Here is a 13,185-nt window from a genome sequence, read left to right as displayed (position 1 = left end):
AACAAACCAAAACAAACTGACCTTAAGTCAAAAGTTCCCAAGTCTGAGAAAAACTCAGGCTAAATCAGTTTTCCTACAAAGTTAGGATAGGATTTGTGTTTATTTTTAAAAATAGAGTTAGAGAATTCTTTTTGGAAATAGCTAGCAAATTCTTGTAAGGAACAGTCTAGTCAAAGGCAAGAGAAAAGACCTGTTTTAAGTCAGAGTGCGATCACTTCTTTAAAATATATTTTAAGTTTTAGGAGAAAGGAAACAGACAAGTGTCCAGACCCGTGGGTGGGGATGGGTGTGGTGCATTCAGAGAGGCTCACAGGGCTAGAGCACAGGGAGTCTACTGCTTAAAGCCAATTCATATCCTTAAAAGGCCAAAAGGAGAGGAATTAAACTTAGAAGAAACATTTCAAGACTGTGCTGTTATAAAACTATAGTCCATGCAATGAGACCAGTCACTGATTGATGATGACAGTGAGGATGAGGGGCAGAAAAGTCTTTTGAATTCCTCATCCCACACTGAGAAGAGCATCTCTCCAGAGAGTATCCACATGTTCTTGTTTGCAAACCCTGGGAGGTGTGAGGGTGGAGAAATTTGGCGGAGAGGAGCAGAGGGGCCAGTGGAAAGGGGCAGAGGAAAGGAGGATAGACAAGAGTCTCCCAGGCTAGGCTGGTTACATTGCCAGTAAACGGGGAGTGAGGGAAGAACAAGGGACACTCGGAACTAGACAAACTCAAAACACTATAAGCCTACTTTTAAAAAAATTCTTTCCTGTAAAGAAGCTTGTCACGAAATCAAACCGGTCCTATCTCTGTCCAACTGGTTTTCTTGACACACCCCTTCCATCCTCTGACTGGCCTCTGAGTAAGATACTGGCCCTTGTGAGTGCTCCAAGCATGCCCTAGAAGCATGCCAAGAAGTAGCTCTAGTAAGTTCCATTTTTCTTTTTAACTTTGCAACCAAAGAAATCAAAGAAATGAACAAGGAGATTCACAAGCAATAAATCCAAGACATAACAAACAAACAAAAAAACAGAATGCAGGAATCTTTGCCTGTCACACCCAATTCACACATTTGTCCAATATTTATTGAGTCCCAACTTTGTGTCAGGCATTATGTTGGGCACCCCAAATCCACTGCTGTTAAGTTCAGACTCACAGTGACCCTATATAGGATTTCCGAGAATATAAATCTTTATGGGAACAGTCTCATCTTTCTCCCACAGAGCGGCTGATGGGTTTGAACCACCACCAATTGTTAGCAACCCAACATTTAGCCCACTACACCATCAGGGCTCCTTGGGTATGGAGGGCGGGGAGTTAAAATGAGAGTGTCCCCTGAGCAAGATGAACAAATAAACAATCAGTTTGGTAAGTGCTGAGCTGGAGGGTGTGCAAAAGGTGCTGGAACCGTTGTTGTGTTTGTTAATGTTGTCGAGTTGGTTCCGACTCACAGTGGCCCTGTATAAGGTTTCCAAGGAGTGACTGGTGGGTTTGAACTGCTGATTTTGTGATTCCAAAGAATTGCATTTCATCAACTGTTAACAATCCACTGCTTATCCTACAGTGCCACAGAGTCTCTAGTCTCTAATCCACATAGGGATAGGGAATACAGAAGTCATTCCAGTGAAATAGGTGCTCTGACAGATTGTAAAGGATTAAGTTCTAAATAAAAAAGGGGGAGACGATGATAGAAACCTGGGGCAAGAACATGGGCAGAAGCTTTGAGGCACAAGAGAGTGTTTAGAAAGCACTTCTCAGAATACAGAGCAAAACTGGACTTAGGGCCCAAGTCACAGCGCTAGAATCAAACACCCGAGAACATGGTATGATCATTTCTGCATCTCTTCCAGAGAAACCTGCCAAAATCTGATTATGTATAACACCCAGGAGATCATCACATGTCCCTGAGTGTGAGAATGCAAGAGGGAATTATTTCTAATAGCTCATAAGCTCAGCAAACAGAGCAGACACAAAAGCCACAAAATATATTTGAGCTTTATTTGAATGGTACAGGGATATTAAATATAGTCAGTCTGTGAACTATGGAGGTAGTTTATAAAGTATAAACCTTTATTGTTTTGGAACGACGGATCCAAAATCGTTTTATGAATTAAAAAAACAACATATCATACAGGAATAAAGTGGTGTGACAGAGAGAGACAAAGGGCAAGTGCATTGAGAGCTGTCCAATCTAATTTCTAACTCACAAGGATCAACCAGTAGGGTTTAACAGCCTACTGTTTTCTGATTACTTGTGCCACTTCACTCAAACAGCCACAAACATAAAACGAGCCTACTCATTCTGTCTTCATTGGTTGGCCCTAACTCAAAAATATTGGGAGTGAATGATTTCATAATTTGCTTTCATGCTCTATTTTGTTCTTCTGTTAAAATTACTCTGGCTGGGTGCCATTCCTTAGGACTTTTGCTAAAAATAATAACAAATTAAAACTTGTTGAGCTGAGTCCAACTTACAGCAACCCTATGGTGGTGGTGTGCTGTGGGGTCGGTTTTGACTCATAGTGGCCCTGTACAGGGTTTCCGAGGCTGTAAATCTTCATGGGAGCAGAAAGCCTCCTCTTTCTCCCATGGAACCACTGGTACTTTTGAACTGCTGACCTTGAAGTTAGCAGTCCAACTCGTAACTACTACACTACCAGACCCATAGGACAGAGTGTAACTGCCCAATAGGGTGTCCAAGGCTGTAATCTTTATGGAAGCTAACTGCCAGATCTTTCTTCCATGAAGTGATTGCTGATTTTTCCTTTAGCAGCCAAGCACTTAACCACAGTGCCACTAGAGCTTCTGCTGAGGCCCAGGCAATGGAACCTGATGATGGATTTTAGATTGTTAACAGTTGATGAAATGCAATTCTTTTGTTAGATTCTGTAAATTCCCTCCTGAAATTATTCTACACTTCCCTCCTCCCCACATGGACAAACACCTTTTTCCTATGTTGCAAAAGATGATTTATCTTTGCAGTTTAAAATTCCTCCTTATGACCCTTACAAAAATACTAGAACCAACTCACAGTGACTACAGTGCTCTTTGCTAGAAGAATAACTATAACTTAACTATTTCTAGATAATCACTCACTAATTCGGAGCTCATTGACTTTCAGAGTTGAAAAAGATCCCCGACTTCTCCTTAGTCAATATTACAGTGGACGCTGGGGTTTCAACAAGTGCATGGAAGTAGATGGAATGAAAAGATAATGAAATTTCCCCCCAAATGTTTTGAAGTCTCATGACAAAGGCAAGCCAAACTAAATCTAAACTGCATGACTGCAGGAAGAAAAATGAGAAGACCAAAGCTATATTCTCTGTGGTATGATATTAGAATCACTCAGCCAACGAATATCTATGGACTTACTATGTACCAGGCACTGTTTTAGGTGCTCGGTAAAGAACAAAGATCCTAGCTTTCATTTTGGAGCGGGCAAGGTGAAGGCAGACTTTGGAAAAGATAGACAACAGACATAATAAAGGACATGACACAGTGCAAATTATATAGTAAGAGGAAGAGAAGCATTATAGGAAAAGAAAAGAAAATGTAGACCCAGGTCAGTAATAGAGGTTGTGGGACTGGTTACCATTTTAAATTGGGTAGTCAGGCAATTAGAAATGCAAAGATGCAAATGTACAGGGAAGCAGCCACTTGGGGTTGCATAATACCTTAACAAGAGATTTTATTTCATGCTGACTTGATTTCCCCAATTTTGGAAATAAATAATGGTTCTCTTCAAATTAGGATGAGATGTACATCAAGACTGGCTATTTTTTAATGTTTTATTGTGAACTATATGACAGTTTACATGGGAGAACATTAGTTTTACATCCATTCTATCGTATATTGTTTCATTGCCATGGTTCCAAATCCCCTCCATGCATCATCAACCAACCAAAGAGTATACCCTGAAAGCCTGCCCGCTACCAAGACTGGCTATTATTTTAAGTAACATTTTGTTGTTGTTAGGTGCCGTCAAGTCGGCACAGACTCATATGACCTGATGCACAAAACACTGGCCGGTCCTGCGCCAACCTCACCATCATTGCTGTGCTTCTCTTGAATAATGTGAAGGGCAATGGAGGGGGGACAGGAAAGTAGAAGGATACTCTAGGAAAAGGATCGCCTAAAGAAAATCACTTCCAGGCATTATTTCCCTATGTGCAAACACAGTGAATGCTTTACAAACTCCATCTAGGACTTGAGAACAATGAACATGAAATCTTACAAATTGTGCAAACACACTTACTCATGGTGTTCCTGCATCATCTATTGTTTTAAATTCTTTCTGATTTTTCTTCTATATATTTGTCCCAGCTGATGTCATCTGTTTTATATCACAGTACCCCACGGGGGCAAGAACTAGCTGACTTAACTTTTTAAAAATGTCTGCATGGAATATATCACTAAAGAACACCGGTTGATAAATAGCAAATATCACTTGATTAAAATTAGGAGTATCTGGCTTTTCTTATAATGTGAATCTTTTTTTTTTTTTTAAACCCAAACAATTCAAAATATTCAGCAAAATGCACTTTTTCCAAAAAATGGAAAAGAGGAAAGGTACACCTTTGGGTAAATCACTTAACATCTCTCCAAATCTGTTAGTTCACCTGGGGGGAATCTCGAAAAATAATCCCTATCCCCCAAGGTTTTTGTGAAAGCAAGCTAATGGCTGCAAAAGGACTTGGCACAATGCCTGGCCCATAAAAAGCATTAAATAAATGTTAGTTTTCTCTTCCCCCAAATCTCCTCTCTGGTCACACCCCGCACCCTGACCCCAACACACACACACACACACACACACACACACACACACACACACACACACTTCATTTGTGAGTAAATAAACGCTTTCATTTCAACTACAAGCAGAAGGTCAGAGGCAGCCGAGATCTCCTCACTCTGTCTCTAGCCCCCTGGCAGCTTCTCCACTGTGGAATCCCTGGTTATTTCCTTTCTCAAGGAGGAGATACTATTCTGGTTTGACGGATACTTTCCTGGACACACTCTCAGAATTCCCTAAGGTTCTTATCGTGGCTCATGGCTAACAATGCAGAGACAATGAGAGTGAATAATCACTTTCTCCTAGCTAAAAACTTCCTTTATGACTGCTCTAGCTTCCTGTCAGGATCTTGCTGCCAAATCAACCCTTATTCTAGGCAACTATTAAAAGTAATGTTCATAAAACTGAAAAACACATTTCGCCTCCAACCATAATACATCACAGTAACCTCAAGGACTAGCCACTGAAACTATTAGACAATTAGAATATTTGCAATATTAAAATGTTTGTAAAATGAAATTGTTTACATTTTTAGTTTCTTCTTTAACCCTTAAAATGCAAAGGAAGGGGTGAAGAAAGATATCTGTTAGTCACTTGTTTCCCCGATAACATGGATGATAGTACCACTAAGTCAAACATTTATTTAGTATCTAGAATGACAGTTTTATCTGGTTTTTATTGAAACAGAAACTGAAAGAAACTAAAAAAAAATTTAAGTTTGTTCTTGTGGCTTGTTAAATAATAGTAAACTTTCAGTTCTTTCACCGAACATCTAGAACGGTGCCTTGAACATAGAGAGCCATCAACAACTTTTTTACTGAATGGAAAGAATACTCACACTTGGTCTTTTAAACCAAGAGCCAACCTGTGACTTTTAGCCCCCAAAGATAAAGCATACAATCCCACTATATGTGAACCACATCCACAAAGCCAGAACCTAAGATTCCCACTCTGAAAAAACCGAGGCTAAAACAACTTCTTTCTGAGGCAGTTCTGCTTACTCAGCACGTTATTCTCCCCTACAGTTTTCCTCCTTTTGTTTTTGTACTAAGGGTATTTGTATAAAAACAGGATTTTTGTTGCTTAGTAATTCATCTGCTCCAGCTGCTTATGTTCTGTTCCCAGTCAAAATGCTCAGTTTTCAGCCTCCTCATCATTTTTATAAGGAGTTAAGTGAATTGGCCAGACTTGCTCCTTTCTCCATCTCTGTTGTCACACGGGGCTCCGAGCTTCCACACACTACTTCTCTGTTTCCTTCTACCTTAGAGTGTGCACTGTAGGGGACTCACATCAGGCATCATGAAACATCTCTCAAATATAAGGATAAGTGAAAAACTACTGAAACAAAATCATAGAAACTTTTATTAAACAAAGATATCAAAATGCGAAGCTACTGTTTCTCAACACACACAGCATCCAGATCTATACATTTCTATAGGGAGGGTTTCCATCGCTCTAATATTTCCATGAAGACTTCTGCGCTCCTTGATTTACACCATGTCAAAAAGACATTTTGGACATACTCAAGGGACTCAAATTGCATTCCTTTTAAATGTTCTTAGAGTTGGCATCCTCAGGAGACTCAAATCATGTTCTTCTGAAACATTCTTTGAGTTTGAGTAACAAAAAGAAGTCCAAAGGAGCGAAATCAGGGCTGTAAGCTTTCCCAAATAAATTCTCATAGGACAACCCTTGCTATCCTTGAATAGTGAGCCAGGTACATTGTTGTGATGGGGGGAAAAAAAAAACTCTTGCACAACTTTCCTGACCTTATCCTCACCAATCAGCTATCAATTTTCTTAAATCTTCATAATAAATCCTATGACCATTCTGTGTCCTCCAAGGAAATCTACCAAAGTTATCCCCTACTCTGGAATCCTCAACCACCACCCCTGCAAAATACACAAACAGTTGCCATAACCTTCTCTGTCTTGAATTTAAATGGCCGAGCAGATTCCCCTTGGAAGCCACTGTTTTGGACCTTGCTTTCTGGATCATACTGGTAAATCTAAGACTTGTCCCTAGTTATAATTCATCCCATGAAACTGTCATTATTAACTTCAATCTTGCTTAAAAGACTGATGGAAAGATCTGCTTTTAGAACTAGCTGATCTTCACATAACACTTTTGGTCCCCATCTAGCCACAAGTTTGATGAGACTAAGACGTTCACTTAAAATTGAAAATGCCAAGCCATGTGAGATTCCAACTTCAGTAGCTATCCCATCAGTGGTAATCCTACAGTCTTCTCCTACCAGTTTCTGGACTTCAGTCAAAGTTTCTTCATTTGTCTAGGCTGATGGTCTTTCCTGTCTTTACTCATCTTTGAGGTCTTCCTGAACGCATTTGATCCATCTATATTGTTTTATGGAAGCAAACATGCCCATAAGCTTCAGTGATTTGGGAAGATGTCTACTTGTGCTTTGTTAAATATCTGAAATTAGCCCTGAACTCAAAATTGATTCCACCCCTCCGCCCGCATGGCACAAAGAGTATTCCTTCTTTTTGAAGGCATCCTAAGAAGACAAAGACAGGGTCTCCCTAAGAGAACGTGTCTATAGCCATTCACTGATCTCAGAGACATGCTTAAGCACGTTTTGTTTGGCACAAACCTGTGAATGTATGAACTGGAACTATAATAGCAGTGCTTTTTAAACTTATCCTTGAAAACCCTATTAGAGCTCATCCAAGAAAAAAAAAAAAAACAACCCCAAAACTTACTGATTTACACAACCTATCCTCCCAATATCAAGCTTCTCAAGTTTCAAAATGAGGAAGGGTTACCCTGAAGTGACAGTACAATAGGAGAAGGTTCTGAAGGCCAGTTGACCAGAGACAATCAGGAAAGGGCAAAAACCCACTGCCATAGAGTGGACTAAGACTCACAGTGATCTTATATAGGTTTCCGAAACTATAAATCTTTACACGGGCAGAAAGTCTCTTCTTTCTCCTTTGGAGCAGCTAGTGAGTTTGAACCACTTCTCTTGCAGTTAGAAGCTTAACACCTACCCCCCACCATAGCAGCATTAGGGCGTTTCATGAAAGGCAGGTGGGCGCATTTAGTTGGGTATCAAAAGTGAAAGCGTACAAGAACGTTTATCACGTATCATTCTCATCCATTCCATTTAAAGTATGTTATAAATCATACATACGTCTTTTCCTATATCTCATTCTTGGTGTTCTTTTCTATTCTACAAGCTTGCCTGTCCCTTTCCCAGAGTTCTGTCTTGTTTCTCATTGTTTCTTCAGAGGACAATAAACAATTTCCTAGCCACTAATCATCATAAACCCTGACAAGTTAAATTAACCCCTGCTCAGTTTATGAACCACAGTGGGTCCATAAAACTCCGCCCTCACCAACAACCCACCCCACACAAAATTCTCACTTCCCCTTTTCCCTGCTGGGAAGCACACTTCCTAATGGAGCAGTTTGGCCACACTCACCAACCTTCCTCCCCTTGGCAGTAAATCCCTCGGCATCAGGCGCTCAGGGGCTCCTTACCTGGAAGACAGTTGCACTCAAAAGTGAAGTCACCAGTTTGCCGGCAGGTGCCTCCATTGGCACAGGGGGAGGGCGCGCAGGGCACATAGGGGCTGTCACAGTGCTGCCCCGTGAAGCCCTGGGGACACTGGCACTGGTAGGAACCCGGCAGGTTGAGGCAGGTGCCACCTTGCTGGCAGCGTTCTGGAATGTCACACTCATTGATGTCAGTCTCACACTTCTGCCCTGTGAAGCCTGGGAGGCATTTGCAGGAGAACTGGTTGGACACAGTAGTACAGGAACTGCCATTAGCACAGGGATGAGACAGGCAAGCATCGGTCCACTGGCACAGATTACCTAAAAAGAGACAGCAGAACTCAGCACTGCCCACAGAAATAGGAGCCAGGCCCGTCCTCAACACCCCACATCTCTCACCCACTAGGTGACAATAGGGGATAGCCCTAAGCTCTTAAATGCAACAGAAGTCCAAATCAGAACCTCCTCAAGATCACAGAACACTCTTCAGCAAGTCTCCATGGACCTCAGCTCTGTGGAGCACACGGAGAGGGATGTAGGTTGGTCATACAAAGCACAGTCTTGGTGGGTACCATCACTGCCTGCATCAAATATGGGCCTAGATGGATCTATGCCCTCACACCTTCCTGACTCCACACAAGCTGCTCTTTCTCTTTGGAACGCCATTGTCCTTTGGTTCACCTACTGAACTCTCACTTACTTGGCAACTCTGCTCAAAAGTCACCACCTCTGTAAATTCACTCTTCATGTCCCCTCACTTCCCCAAATCACTCACACGCACACTGCAGTGCAGTGAGTTAGTTAACAGGATCCTTGTAGCCACAGTTTTTGTAACTCCCACCAAATGATTCTGGGTGATGGTTGTTGTTAAGTGCCATCGAGTCAGTTCTGATGCATAGCAACCCTGTACAGGGTTACTGAGGAGTGGCTGATGGGTTTAAACCATTGGTCTTATGGTTAGCAGTCCAGTGCTCATCCTACAATGCCACACCAAGACTCCAAATGACAGGGTTGTTGTTAAGTGCCATCCAGTCGATTCTGACCCATAGAGACCCTGCTTGAACCACCGACCTTGCAGTTCAAACGGCTTTGCAGTCTGATGCATTAAACCACAGCGCCACACCAGGGTCCAAAATGACACAGTAGGACCATAGAAATGAGGTATTTGTGGCCTACCAGAGGGACTCGACAACTTGCTAATAATGTAAATAAAGTGCAATAGATACTTGTGCGGGTGGGACCATGCAAATAAGGTATATAGAAACTGAACAAAGGGACTGGTCAGTTTTGTCATCCACTAGGCTTAAGCCATGTATTTCTGTCACCCACAAGCCATGGTATTTTCAATAACCTCATATGCATGTGAAAGCTGTACAGTGAATAAGGAAGATCGTAGAAGAATTGATGCTTTTGAGTTATGGTGTTGGAGGAGAATACTGAAAGTGCCATGGGCTGCCAAAAGAACAAACAGATCTGTGTTGGAAGAAGTACAGCCAGAGTGCTCCTTGGAGGCCAAGATGGCCAAACTTGGTCTCTCATACTTCAGACATATTGTCAGGAGGGACCAGTCACTGGAGAGGATATCATGATTGGTAGGGTGGAGGGCCAGAGAAAAAAAGGAAGACCCCCAGTGAGATGGATTGGCAAAGTGGCAGCATCAGCGGGCTCAAGCATGGCAACAATTGTGAGGTTGGCTCAGGACCGGGAAGTGTTTCATTCTTTTGTACATAGGGTCGCTATGAGTCGATACCGACTCAATGGCACCTAACAACAAGTCTTAAAGGGAGACACAAACAGAGAGAGAAGCTGTAACAAGGAAGGCAGTAAGAGACAGTGGTACTGTAATAACAAGAGCTGAAAGAGATGACAGGAAACAGGAGCCTAGTGCAAGTCTGCAGTGGTGGGACTTGTAGAGTTGCTCCAGCAAGGCTGGGTAGGGGAGGGCGAGAAAATGCTGATGGAGAAACTGTGTCCTGAGTTGTTTCTGTTACCTGATCCCAAGTTGCACCCTATTATCACCTCCCTAATACACTGTCATGTCCCCATGAGATACTGTAGAAATTACAGAACCCAAAGACAGAGAGTGCTGAGAGGGGAGGAGGTGACATTAGAGATGATGGAGTGGTACTGCAGTTAGGAAAAGCTGGACATTTTCTGCTTCATAGGAGCCATCTGTTTGCTGATCTTATAAAGAAATGATCCACTTACACACATACGCATGCAGACACATACGGATATGCACACAGAGGTACAGGCACATACACACAGCCCACAGCCCACATTGGCTCTGTCATTCTATTATACCACCTGCCACATTGGTAAAGCTGGGGATTCTCTACAGTATGCTCTCACATCGTATCTGTTCAATGAATGAAGTGTGATTTCATGAAATTTTTCATATGATACGTAGTTACTATATCAGTAACTTCAACGATAGAAATGACAAGTCAATACTACATCAATTTCCTTCAAATACAACAACAACACACATACATTCTGGGACCACATTAATGACTGTAGCCTTGCTATAAATACTCTTTGATATGTTTGAAAAGGATGAAGAATCTCTGGCTTCTTGATATTACAAGTAGTCAAGGCTGTCATGAGACTATAGGTCCACAGAGGTAGTCCTGTGCATGCTCTCCATTATGAGTGTGACAGTAGAAGCAGGGACACTGGTGTGTTGGATCTAAGGCATGACTACAAGGGAAGTAAAGCTCTCCTTGAGGAGGAAAGAATGTTCCCATGGTGCTATTAAAGTTGGTATTTGTGTGGCTTTTTGTTTTCATAAGTCTAATCCTTGTTTTTTTTTAAAACTAAAAAGGTGACAGTCCTCTGAATTTGTTAAAACTCCAATTGGCTGTCTAGGAAAACATTCAAATCTTTGATCCCATAGAAAAGCAAATGAGAGCTATGACAACGTTCTAAAGGGAGGGTGGGGGTGGGGTAAGCAAAATGTGAGCACACAGGAATGTCAAATCAAGGGGGAGAGGGGAAATAAAATTTTGGACACTGCACATCTCAAAGTGAGACACTATCTCAAAATGCTAAGCACAGAGAAAATGAAAATGAAAATCATTGTCCCCTCATTCCACTGAGTTACTTACCTACCCAACCCCAAATACAGTGACATTGGGTCAATTCTTACTCATAGTGATCCTAGAAGACAGGGTAGAACTGCCCTATAGGGCTTCTCAGGCTTTAAATCTTTATGGAAGCAGACTGCCACATCCTCTCCCACAAGTGGCTGGTGGGTTTGAACTGCCAACTTTTTGGTTTGCAGCTGAACACTTTAACCACTATGGCACTAAGGCTCCTTTACTCTGAGTAAGAAACAGAAATGCTTCCTCTGGCAACCTGTGCAGGATCACATAAGGTCCCTGAGGCAGGTTTCCTGCATATGTCACATACAGGTACGAACTTATTGCCTCAGTTTCTTCATTAATGAGTGGAGGGTAAACTAAGGAAGTCTTAGTGAGGTATAAGAATGTTACAAAACCAAAATGATAAATGTAGTGATTCCTAAAAGGACAGGCAGAGTGGGAAATGTATCAAAATGATACAAAACTCCACATAAAACCCTGAGGAGATCTCTAAGGGCAAAAGAAGGCTTTTTAATTTGAGGTGCATTTCAGAGTGGCATTTATTTATGAAGAAGGCATCATTGCAATTTGCACTAGTCAGGATTAAGATGTTTCAACTGGGTATGCCCTCCCCTAGTATTATCTTGCTTTGTGGTGGCAAAAGAACTCAAAATGACAATCAGGAAGAAATTATTCTCTTAACCACCAAATCCCTACAATGACTCACCAAATTAGTTTGTCATATACATGTTGGAGATAATGGATCACTCTAACTACTCTCTACCCGTACCAGCACCTCTTGAAGAAGAATTAATAGAACAAATATTCTCAATTAACTGATACAGTCCAGTTTTCTGAACATGTTCTTCATTTTTTGCTTATTAGATTTACAGAATTGTTGGCTTAGCGTATTAAGTGGGACACAAAATGGAGAATGGTTCTCCTTTTCTCATCTAATCCAATAAACACTTATAGTCCTCTGTGAATAAAACTCAGATCCACCTCTGAAGAATTCATAATCTAATCAGGTGAGAGACATTAAGAATTAATTACAACAAGATATGATATATAAGATAATAAAACATAGATACTAACTGCCTAAAGGAATTATGGAAGGGTCAATGAAACAGAGTCTTAAATGACGTTGGGCAATCGCCAACTGGAGAAAAGGTCATTCCAGGCAAAGGGATGTGTAAGGGCCTGAAGGAATAGGAAGTATGACATTTCCCAGAAACCAGGAGGATTTTGGTATGGCTAGAGATGGGTGCTTGTGGGAAGACTACGAAAGGTGTATGAACCAGACTGTGAAGGGCCTTGGAAGTCATGTAAAAGATTTAAAAGTAAAACAAAACCAGACCAAAAAAATCTTTAAAAGTCATTAAGCATTGAGAGCAAGTGAGTTTGTAAGATCTGCATTAATAATTAAAGAAGTGGCAATGTGACATATGAACTAGATGGGGAGAGAGTAAAGACAAGAAAACTAGTTAGCAAACTAGTATAGGAATCCAAGTAAGATATGGAATGTTTTGAACTAGACTAGAAGATGACGTTGTTGTTGTTAGGTGCCATCGAGTTGGTATCAACTCATAGTGACCCTATGCACAACAGAGCGAAACACTGCCTGGTCCTGGGCTAACCTCACAATTGTTGCCATGCTTGAGCCCACTGCCAATTTGCCAATCCATTTCGCTGGGGGTCTTCCTCTTTTTTCCGACCCTCCACCTCACCAAACATGATATCCTTCTCCAGTGACTGGTCCCTCCTGACAATATGTCTGAAGTATGAGAGATGAAGTTTGGC

General features: G+C 41.5%; 1 protein-coding gene across 1 annotated transcript in view; it reads right to left on the bottom strand.

The window, feature by feature from the left end:
- Nucleotides 1–13,185, bottom strand: part of NOTCH2 (notch 2) — a 184,659-nt gene that overhangs the window by 83,775 nt on the left and 87,699 nt on the right. Inside the window, exon 4 of the mRNA XM_006861315.1 lies at nucleotides 8,288–8,623. Coding sequence (XP_006861377.1) covers nucleotides 8,288–8,623 — 336 coding nt within the window. The remainder of the gene's footprint in view (nucleotides 1–8,287; nucleotides 8,624–13,185) is intronic.

The sequence above is a fragment of the Chrysochloris asiatica genome, unplaced genomic scaffold (genome assembly GCF_000296735.1).
Source record: "Chrysochloris asiatica unplaced genomic scaffold, ChrAsi1.0 scaffold00042, whole genome shotgun sequence".
NCBI lineage: Eukaryota > Metazoa > Chordata > Mammalia > Afrosoricida > Chrysochloridae > Chrysochloris > Chrysochloris asiatica.
Note: the sequence above shows the minus strand (reverse complement) of the source record. Positions and strands in the feature narration are given on the sequence as shown.